The 11,388-nt window shown below is 36.1% G+C and overlaps 2 protein-coding genes across 2 annotated transcripts; both read left to right on the top strand.

Annotated features, from left to right (window-relative positions):
* Nucleotides 1-2,186: 2,186 nt before the first annotated feature.
* Nucleotides 2,187-5,971, top strand: LOC125278378 (solute carrier family 35 member D3). The gene is made up of 2 exons (XM_048207492.1): nt 2,187-3,617; nt 4,388-5,971. The coding sequence occupies exons 1-2, from the start codon at nt 3,182-3,184 to the stop codon at nt 5,215-5,217; spliced, it is 1,266 nt and encodes a 421-aa protein (XP_048063449.1). The 5' UTR covers nt 2,187-3,181; the 3' UTR covers nt 5,218-5,971.
* Nucleotides 5,972-8,411: 2,440 nt separating this feature from the next.
* pbk (PDZ binding kinase) lies at nt 8,412-11,374 on the top strand. The gene is made up of 8 exons (XM_048207493.1): nt 8,412-8,555; nt 8,740-8,813; nt 8,974-9,067; nt 9,148-9,287; nt 9,384-9,553; nt 10,370-10,499; nt 10,637-10,828; nt 10,922-11,374. The coding sequence occupies exons 2-8, from the start codon at nt 8,744-8,746 to the stop codon at nt 11,155-11,157; spliced, it is 1,032 nt and encodes a 343-aa protein (XP_048063450.1). The 5' UTR covers nt 8,412-8,555; nt 8,740-8,743; the 3' UTR covers nt 11,158-11,374.
* Nucleotides 11,375-11,388: the final 14 nt, after the last annotated feature.

The following is an 11,388-nucleotide window of genomic DNA, read 5'->3' as shown; positions in this document are numbered from 1 at the left end:
AATCTAACGTTCCCAAAACGTTTTTCTAACATTCTCATAACATTATTATAACGTTTACAGAACGTTCATTTTTTTGGTTCCCAGAACGTTATTCTAACATTCTGGGAACGTTAGTTTTTGGTTTCCAGAACGTTATTCTAATGTAAATCTAACATGAAAAATGTTATTCTAACGTTCTTATAATGTTAAAAATATCAATCTTGGAACGTTCTGGGAACATTATTTTCTGGTTGCAAAATAATAATCTAAAAATAACCATTAGGGAACATTCTGTATAAGTTATTTTAAGGTTATTAAAAAAAAAACACCCTGCAAAGTTCTGGGAAAGTTATTTTATGGTTGAGAAAAATAAAACCTAAAAAGATTATTTTTAGATTATTTTTTGGTTCTCAAAAACAAACAAACAAACAAACAAACAAACAAAAAAAAACGAACGGGAACCAAAAACTAACGTTAGGAGAACGTTTTATTTATATACTAGCAGCAGTACTTGTATAGTGGCTGTCAAGGATTTTCCAATGGCTTGTTGTTATCCAAATGACCTTGAATCGCCAGAACTGATATTAAGCCTTTGAAATTGTGAACAGAAAGTTTTGAAGCTCAAACTGTGTCTTCAGATAATGCTTCCATGTTCCATAGAGCTTAAGCTGGTGTGCAAATTATACAATCCCTTTCGGGGAGTTTGTTTGACTATACAGAAATTTTTTAAATCTGTTCTCATACAGCCAAACAACCTTTCTTGAACTAAACACACACACCCACACACACACACAAATAAGAAAACTTATTTAACCCACTTAATAAAGCTGGGTTAAATAAGAGAGACATTCGAAATATTGAAAGCTCCAGTCAGGGTCTGTATTACAGAAACATCCTAGTTTAGAATCCTATCCCATGCATCTGTTTAGTAACCATGGTAATTTCACTTAGGAAATAGAACTTTTTCAAATTTAGTCAAGAATTTAGATTCTGTAATCTGTAATACGGTTCCCTGTCCTAACGAAAAAAGTTTGAGGGGCGTACTTTGCTATGTCCTCAGGCTAAAGCGATATCTGTTCATGAGCGTCTATTTTAGAGTCCCTGTAATCTTTTACAGTGACTGAAATGTTTGGAAAAACCCAGGTGAAACGCTTTAGTAAGGTGAAAATTAATACCTTAATACTTAGCAGTTCGCGCATTGGTTTAGGCTACAGATTGTATTGTTGTTTACTACCTCGAAGCAGGGGTGGATCTAGAAAATTATTTATAGGGTGGCAAAAGGGGTGGCATGAGGTCTATGAGGGGTGGCAACACCTAAGCAAGCGCCCATGCATAGTTTTTGGAGATTTATGGCCTAACATACACAGTTGTTCACAAACATTACATTACCACAAAGTAGCCATCTACTGTATATACTGTTTAAAATTAAAAAAATAAATAACAAGATTTCAGTATCCATCATGGCACCAAGTAAAGACAGTACATGAAAAACAGATTCTAAATGAGTCTGAGCTTGTATCAGTAAAGGAGATGAGCAGTTTTATTAATATTACACAAGCTACTTCAATGGTATAAATATGTTTTAGTGCAACAAAACAATTTTTGAGTTTCTGTTATTAACAGAGGTGGGAATGTCTGTGTGTTTTCACCCAGAACACCCTATCAACTACATACTCTAGCAACACCCCAGCAACTGCATAGCAAGAGCCTAGCAACCACCCAGAATCTCATAGCAACCACCTAGCAACACTTTAGCAATCACCCAGAACATCTATATTCTGGCCTAACCGACCAGTTTTTACATTTTTTAAACAAGACTTTAAGTTGACTTTATGACAAGCCAAACTTGTACAAACCTGAAACTTCCAGGTCAAAATAAAATGTTCTGGTCAAAAACTTATTCTTGTCTGACAAAATCAAACTTTGCCATCAGATGACACACACAAATACACAGACTATGCACTGCCCAGTGAACACTAGTGAGATTTTACTGGGATTCAGGAATTATTTTGCAGCTCAATGTCTACTACACTATACAAAAATACATTTACAGATGCAGATACAGTAAAATACAGCAATGAACTTTTGGAGGGATTTTTTTTTTTTTTTTTTTTTTTTTTTTCATTTTACTATTATAAATTGATCTTGCAGTAGATGAAAAGCATGAGAAAACTTGGTACGCCACACAATACAGTATACTGTCAATTGCAGTAAAAGTAAATTCAGCATCCTCTGCACATTTGGCTAAATTTCATCACAGTATACAGTATAGCAGTGTATAGCAGTGTATTGGTCTTCTGACACGAATGGTTTTGGAAACTGGGCCAACTGAATCACTTATAATGTGTTAGCAATCGAGAAAAGCTAAAATACGTTTAGATTCTTACCTAACTCCGCTATTATTTTCTGTGATCGGGATCTCCTTATTGATTTCATGTTATTGTTTCGTCGGATGGCAAAAAGACCTTTATTCATGATGAAAGTGGAGCGGGCGGTCGGTGAAACAATAACGAAAATGAATCTCAGATTCGGATGGGACTGCATTTCTCACAGGACTTCTGAGTTAGCCGGGAAGCAATAATTTTCCGATTCACAAACAAATAGGGGAAAAATCATAAGTGAACTTGGCTGCGCTGTGTGTATTTGACTCTCAAAGAACCGGTTCATAAGAGTCGTTTGTTAATGAAGCTGACTACACCGGGCGCGCTGCGTGCGCGTGCAACCATCATGCACAGTTTATCGAAAGACGTGTTTTCTTGCCATTATTTTGCGTTACACTGACTTTTTTTAGGTCATCACAATGAAGCGCCGCATTGAAGCAGTACTTGAAACAATGCTTACATTTATATTTTTTTCTGTGATAATTTTGGGGTGGCAGATGGGGTGGCAAAGCTTTTTCTTAGGGTGGCACTTGCCACCCCGTTAGATCCGCCCCTGCCTCGAAGGAGAAATAAAAGTATAAAAATAAAAGTACATCAAAGTGAATGGATTGGCTGCAGTTGACTCCAGTTCAATCATTGTACGGAGAAGGAGACCATCGGAACTGCAGCGCGTGTCGCATTAATTCAGCAGCACTCAGCGCGAGCTCGTGTGTTGTGTGAATTACGCGCGAGAGGAGAGTGGACGTGAATATTCAGCAGTGAACTCAGAGCTCAGTGCGTAATACGGAGACGCCGGGAACCCCCAGTCTACGAAGGAAGACATGGAAGTTTGCAAAGGACGTTTGCTGGGCATTTCGGTGGCCGTTGCTCATGGATTCTTTTCGGGGTCGCTAAATATTTTGTTAAAAATCCTCATTACGACCTATAGCTTCACGTATCTGACTTTAATTCAGTTTCTGACCAGCAGCACTGCGGCTCTCACATTAGAGGTGCTGAGGAGACTGGGCAAAATAGATATACCACCCTTCAGCCTCCAGTTAGTGAAAGTTTTTGCGAGTGTCTGTATTTTGTCAACTTTGCAGTCCACGTTAACCCTCTGGTCTCTCAGGGGACTGAGTTTACCCATGTATGTTGTGTTTAAGCGATGCTTGCCTTTGGTAACGTTAGGGATTGGGGTGTGTGTGCTGAAAAATGGGATGCCATCACCTGGGGTGATAACAGCAGTTCTCATCACCACTGGAGGAGCAGCACTGGCTGGTAGGAATATTTTTGGACATTTATAGATGATAGATATATTGAGCTAGTAATCACACTTTTTATTCCACATTTATTTTTAAAATATACCACCTTAAAATCTTGGGTACAATAAAAGCCTTTAAACATCACCGTTATTGCCATGAGAGATAATTTACCAGTAGTGGGCATGTTGTCACACTATATGGGAGTGTTTTCATAATGGAACCTGTCACTAAACAGCATATTAGGTTTTCAGGTAAAATGTTGAAAATAAATAATAAAGTGTATATAATTGTAGCATGTAAAACAAACGTGACAACATAAATGTGACATTTATGGACAATTAACAAAATCCCTAGTCCTGCAAACAGTTAAAACTACATTAGTTGACTCTTAATGTTTTCACTTGTTAACTGACAGCTACAAAAATATATGATTTTTTTTTCAGGTTTAAAGGCTATTCTAATTTAAGAATGTTTTGATCTAGATTTACATACATTTGTGTAACTGGTTATTTGAATCAAAACCTATACAGTCAGTGTGACAACTTGCCCCAGTTTGATAAATAATGCTCCATAAAGTCTCAAGATATAGAATTAGAATTAGAATTATTTGAATTCAAAATAACTACTCTAATCTTGCCTAATTGCAAGAATATGAGATTCTGGGCTATGAATGTGATGTCTGCATGAAATATATCTCTCATACATAGAGATTTCATTTTAATGACCATAAATCATGTATGGCGCAGTCTCTTTAACTTTGCACCGTGTCGCTCTGTTCTTGTGCAGGTGCTGGAGATCTAACAGGTGACCCTTTTGGCTACGTGACTGGCGTTTTAGCTGTGATTGTCCACGCCTCCTATTTGGTACTCATCCAAAAAGTGAGTGCAGACAGTGATTATGGGCCACTCACAGCCCAGTACACCATTGCAGTGGTGGCTTCTCCTGTTCTCTTCATCTGCTCCATTGTAAGCATGGATGCCATTGAGATGTGGACATATGAAGGTTGGAAGAACCCGTATATCACAGGAATCTTCTGTACCTGCATCCTCATTGGCTGTGCGATGAACTTTACCACACTGCACTGCACCTATATCAACTCGGCCGTCACCACCAGTTTTGTGGGGGTGGTCAAGAGTATAGCTACTATCACTGTGGGCATGCTGGCATTCAGTGACGTGATGCCAACCAAACTGTTTGTGGCAGGCGTGGTAGTTAACACTGTTGGCTCCATCACCTACTGTGCGGTGAAGTATCACGAAGCCAAAAAGAAGCTGGCCTACCAGGATATGGATGAGTCCACTAAAAATGAAGAACTTCCAGGAGAACCTTATGTGGAACCAGCCAAGCCTGATGGAGATACGGAAACTGTTCCAAACGATCTGGAGAACGTTCCCAATGGCAGCCTGATGGCATCAGCTGATGACTATGACCAGGGTCCCATTCGTGAGAATAAAGTGGCAGAGTCCATAGAATTAGAAAGATCAGGGATCTCATCGGAGGATCCTACGAGACAATCTCTGAGCGACAGTTATGTAGGGGTCTGGAGATCCATTCGCACCTTAAAGTTCCTTAAGAAAGACCCTTTACTTGATAATATGGAGGTCCAAAGTCCTTGATGATTGGTTTCCCGCTCGACAGAAGTGCATGTTAATTGTTGAAGTATTGTTGAAAACTGATGGTGTGAACAATGTCTGCCTTTTTCTCTCCAGAACATGATTTTATGAAAAACATGTATTTTTTTATAAAATAAAAAAGGTATAGTCTGTTTGTACATTACAGGGAGTATAATCACATGACATTGAGGAATCCCCTATAACTGATGTGCCAATTTATTGACTTAAAATAAAAGATCCTTATTTTAGGATCAGTTTGAAATGACTTTCAAAAAAAATTTTTAATAGGGATAATCCACCCAAAATTGAAAGTTCTGTCATCATTTACTCACCCTTATATCGTTCCAAACCTGTGTGACTTTCTTTGTTCTGCTGAGCATAAATATATTTATAAGAATGTTGGTAACCAAACCATTCCCATTGACTTCCATTATATGGGCAAAAAATTCAATGGAAGTCAATGGGAACCAAAACTGTTTGGTTCAAAATATCTTCTTTTCTCTTCCGCAGACGAAAGAAATGCATACAGGTTTGGAGTCACATGAGGGTCAATTAAATATAGAATTAAAATTTTTTGGGTGGAGTATCCATCCCTTTAATTTAATTTTATTTTGAATGACTATTTGTTTCTATGCACGCCTTATCTGTGCCTGTATACTGTGTTTTGTCTACGAATGCAATTCTTGAATAGGAGGCATTGAATTTCCCCATTTGCATGTAGTATGCAGAATTAATTTAAACTGATTTTACATCAAAATTATGATCTTCGTGTATCATCTTTAAAAACATGCACCCACCAACTTAATAACTTGATAAACCAACTTGATAAAACTGTTCATTCATTTAAAATGACCCTTCCAACCATCTGGAATACCAACCATCTTAACAAAACAATACAGAGTTGAAGACACTTTATAACAATGGTTCACAATTGGTGGGTCACAATCCAGAAATGGGAATGGTAATTCTGACAACTGGGACAAAAAAAAAAAAAAAAAAAAGATCCAATAATAAAATTCAACTAAACTTAATAATGTGCAGTTTAGACAGCAAAATAATGAAAGCAAAATTAATAGATTTTTAATATGGATGGGAAAATGCTACTTATTTTTGTTGTATTTTGCCAAATTAAGCAGATGTCAACAGATGTGCATTGTGTGCCGTGCCTTTAATGTCTCAATAAGCATTAAAGCAATTAAGGTAAAAGAAAATATGCCCTTAAATACAGATTCTCTTGCATCAAGGATAAATATGGTTTGAGCCGTCCATCATGTATTTTGTGTGCTGTGGATTATTGTCTCTCAAGAATATGAAATCAAGAGACAAGAAAAAGTCTGATCACGTCAGAACAAATAATCAAAATATAGTTTCTATTTCTAAATATAAAAGTCCTACAGCATTTCTTTTGTAACACAGACAGTGAACATGCCTCTTTAGTGTACTTGCTAAAATGAGAGTACATCAGTTGCTTTCACAGTCAGCACTTTACAGAGGGATTATAATACATCCAAAAGAGCCTTTCAGAAAGCCTTTTGAAAACTTTTTATTTTCAGTCAGAAAAGCATCTACTTCCAAAGCTAACAGGGAACATTCTCAGCACTTTGGCTAATGTTATGACAAGGTTCTCTTAAAGTTATGAACAAACATTATACAAGTTCATTCAAACTTATCTGGTCTTTAAAAATGTTCTCAAAACGTTAGCACAAAAACATTATTTATACGTTTTTCCTGAAACATTTTAGTTGTACGTTCATCTAATGTTTTTGTTTCAGAATGTTCAGAGAACATTCAAAAATAACATGGAATGTTGCCTTAATGTTCGCATATCCAAGAATTAAAAAAACAAAAAAAAAACGCTTATAAACTGCCTGTTTGGAACGTTCAGAGAGCATTCAGAACGTTTTCATAACTCACTTTCAACGTTCGCAAAATGTTCTTAAAAAATATTTTGCTAACTGGGTTAACGAATAAATGTAAAACCACTTGAATGAACTAAACTTCAGGCCTCTCAGAACAGTATTATCTGCTGTTAGATAGACTAAACCACAGAGCAACATAAGAGTGTAGCCTATAGAGTTCATTCATGCTAAACTCGCCATGCTTTCCTCCATTTAAAATCATGCCTGACAATGAACAAGTAAAAACAAATAAACTTCTCATGAGTATACCAGGTGCTTTTGTTATCATTTTCTCAGTTATAATAGATAGCACAGCATGGAGTATTATCTTCATTTTGCTCAAGGCATTGTACGAAAAGACAATTTTCCAGACAATAAAGCACAAGCCCTCAGAGCCAAACATATAAAAAGTTAATGTCATGCTTGAAGCCATGTGCGGATGTTGTGCTTTGTCATGTACTGATCATCTGGCTTTTCATGAAGCATTTATCTGGTTTTATGTTACCATTCTTAATATGATTTATGCCCAGTGGAAGTTTTATTTCAAATTCAATGGTCAAATAGATGTTCAGGACAGATTGTTCTTCGGATTGATGACAACAGCTGATTTTCTCCTCAAACATATTACAGCATCAAAGTGCATGACATCTGTATTTGTTATAGGCCTATTTTGTTTTGAACAGGAATTTGGGTTATTGCTGTTTTTTTGGAGCATGCTTCTCCTCTGATCTTTTTTTCTTTAATTAGCACATTCAAATATTGGATGTATGTGATTTGCATATCTTTACCTAATCGGACTGGAGTTCATTTCTTTGCCTTCGAGTAGGTTTTGACTGAATACAAAAGCTTGAAAATGGAATTCTGCAGTGAAACACAAAAGAAAATAAAAGCATGTTTGTGAAATGTGCCACTTGGTTATCTTGAGTTGGCTTTGGCATTTGTAGAACATTTAAGAAATATCGCTTGCAAAAAATGCAACTGGCTCCTAAAGCAATTCCCATGCGTAAATGATGCCATCTAGTGGACAAAGGTGAGTCTATTGCATTTGTTTACGTAATAATGGTGTGGCAGTTTTTTTGTTTTGTTTTTTTTGATACAAATAATTACAAATAATTGTTAACTGTGTGCAGTTTTTACAAAAATTAACAAAAATGTTTTAATAGTTTGTTTTATTTAACAATAATTACCTATGTAATTCTAATGTTACATTATATCTCTATTTATCTATTTAGTATTAAATAATTTTATAACAATGTTCTAAGTGACTGAATAACGCTGGAGAACAACAAAAGGAAAATGAACGGAAGAAATAAACGAAAACGCGCACGCAATCAGTTTTGTCCCTCTACGGACACTGTAGCTCGACGTACGTTTGACGTCAACCAAACCAGCGAATTTGAAATACGGGCGCGTTTTTCAGCATCTCTGAAGTTTATATCTAATGTAATTTGTTGTTGTTTTCATTGTTTTTATTATCTATATGTGTCATATTATGCTTTACGATTTGTGGTTTGATTTGTTGTTTTTGTTTAATTGGTTGTGTATGGCGTAATTAAACTTGTGTAACGTTTGTCGTTCGCATTGTGCTAATGTAAACAAACATTTGATGATATTTTATTAATTTTAGACAAATGGAGGCCAACAAAGAATCACCTAGTGCCTTTAAGACGCCTTGCAAGCCTGCAAAAGTGAAAAGTCCAGGTAGAGTGATTTTTAAACGTCTGATTTTATAATTACACTGAATGTAGTTACACGTTATATTGTCTTTCTCATCATCAAGATGGTTTTACATCCCATCTTGATCCATATGTGGTCGTTGGTTAAAGTAGTTAATAATGTCTTTAAATGTGTTGTTTGTTAGTCAGTGCATGTGGAACCCCAGTCACCATTCCTGCCTCTCCCTTCATGAAGAAGCTCGGCTGTGGGACTGGAGTCAATGTCTATCTCATGAATAGGTACATGCATAATATTTTACTACCTACACCATGTTAGTGTAAGAAACAGCTTTAAACATCTTTGCCAATACTAACATCAGGATGGGCAAGCAGACTCATTCACCATGGGCCATTAAGAAGATCAACAGCAAGTGTGCAAAAAGTCAAATGACTGTTTATCAGAAGCGTCTGTCTGAAGAGGCAAAGATCTTAAAAGACCTGCACCACCCTAATATTGTTGGCAAGTATTTTTTATTTTTTTTTAAATATTACAGTATAATGTAAAGGTAAATGTGAAAATTATAAGCCAAATGTTTTTTCCCCTGTGTTTTTTAAGGCTTCAGAGCTTTTACCACAGCAAAGGACGGCTCTAAGTGTTTAGCGATGGAGTACGGTGGAGAGCAGTCTCTGAATGACCTCATTGAGAAAAGGAGAGAAGAGGGTCTACAGGCATTTCCAGTGGCCACTATTGAAAAAGTGGCTCTTCACGTTGCACGTGGTTTACAGGTATGGTTGTGAGGGCAGTCATTTGTAAATTTACTGTTAAGGCCCGTTCACACCAAGAACGATAACTATAAAGGATGTCAATGTTTTTAAGGCCCAACGACCAAGGATGAGGACTAGATAGTTTTAAAAATAGTTTTCAATGTAAAATAATAGCAGAGTCCACACCACAATGATAACGATAATGGCACAGAGGAACAATATCGTTGGAATCACTTTAACAACGTTGTTTTTGCAACCGATGAGTATGGAAGCTTGTTTCCGCCATGGAGTTAAAAAAACAAAAACAAAAAAAGGTAAATGCTACTTTTTATCTTGCAATTCTGTTTTTTTTTTTCTTACAATTGCAAATTTACATATTGCGATTCTGAATTTTCTCATAATTTCGAGATATAAACTTGTAATTCTGAAAAATTCACAATTATGAGAAAAAAAGTCAGAATTTTCAGTTTTTCTCTCATAATTCAGACTTTATTATTCAGTATTGCGACTTTATTTCTCAAAATTGAGTTTATCCCGCAATTCAGACTTCATTATTCAGAATTAGGGCTGCTCAGTGATTAATCTCGATTAATCGTTTGCAAAATTAAAAACTGTGTTTGCATAATATGTGTTTGCTCTGTGTATAATTATGTATATATAAATACGCATGTATTAATTTAGGAAATATATATATATTTTTTTTTATAATTATATCGTTATATTTATTGTGCTTGGTGTGAAATGTGAACAGACCTTTACTGCTTTTTCCATATTTAAATGTGATTATTATGTAATTTCAAGCTCCTACTACAATGTTTTATTGTTGTTTTTCTTCAGTATCTGCATAATGAGAAAAAGCTTTTGCATGGAGACATGAAATCATGCAATGTTGTCATCAAGGGTGACTTTGATAGCATCAAAATCTGTGATGTTGGTGTGTCACTGCCACTGGATGAAAACATGCAGGGTATGAAACGATTTAACATTTCAACATTCTAATTTTTTCCTTCCTTTCTTCATTAAAAACATATATTATGTTTTCTTTTACCTTCTTTTTTGAGATCCACTCTATTCAAGTATTATTTCAAATCTATCTTTCCTCAGTGAGCGATCCAAAGGCCCACTACATTGGGACGGAGCCATGGAAGCCCAAGGAAGCTTTGGAGGATGGGATTATCACAGACAAAGCTGATATATTTGCATATGGACTCACGCTGTGGGAGATGATGACACTTTCTGTTCCTCATTTGGAGATGCTGGACACTGAGGGTGATGATGATAATGATAATGATGATGGTAAAGTTACTGTTATCAAATCCATCTGCTATTTGTAATATCCTATAGCGAATAGATTTTCAAAATCCCTCTTATCTATTCTCTTTTTCTTAGATGACTCCTTCGATGAGGATGATTTTGATGAAGATGCATATTATGAGAGGCTGGGAACTCGACCACCTTTGGACGCAGCCACTCTCGGAGGGTCTTACCAGAGGATGGTGGAGCTCTTCTGTCTCTGTACAGAGGAAGACCCTCAAAAAAGACCCTCTGCAGCTCACATTGTTCAGGTGCTGGAATCCAACAACCAGCTTTGTGACAAAAACAGTGAGGTCATTATAATTGATTAAATTCACTATTCTCTTCCCATCAATGTAAAATATATTGGCATTTTTACAGATTGGGTCTGGTTTCTGTTCTGCTTTTCTGTCTATAATTTTACTTTGTGAGCTGTTTCGTCACATTGTAAATATTTGTAACATATGTTCTTATGTTCTCCGTTGACTCTGACATGTTCAGGATACTGTAGTTGTTACGGTGCAATTTGAATTAAAGTGTCTATTTGAACTGGTCTTTGTGTA

This window comes from Megalobrama amblycephala, linkage group LG11 (assembly GCF_018812025.1).
Source record: "Megalobrama amblycephala isolate DHTTF-2021 linkage group LG11, ASM1881202v1, whole genome shotgun sequence".
Lineage (NCBI taxonomy): Eukaryota > Metazoa > Chordata > Actinopteri > Cypriniformes > Xenocyprididae > Megalobrama > Megalobrama amblycephala.
Note: the sequence above shows the minus strand (reverse complement) of the source record. Positions and strands in the feature narration are given on the sequence as shown.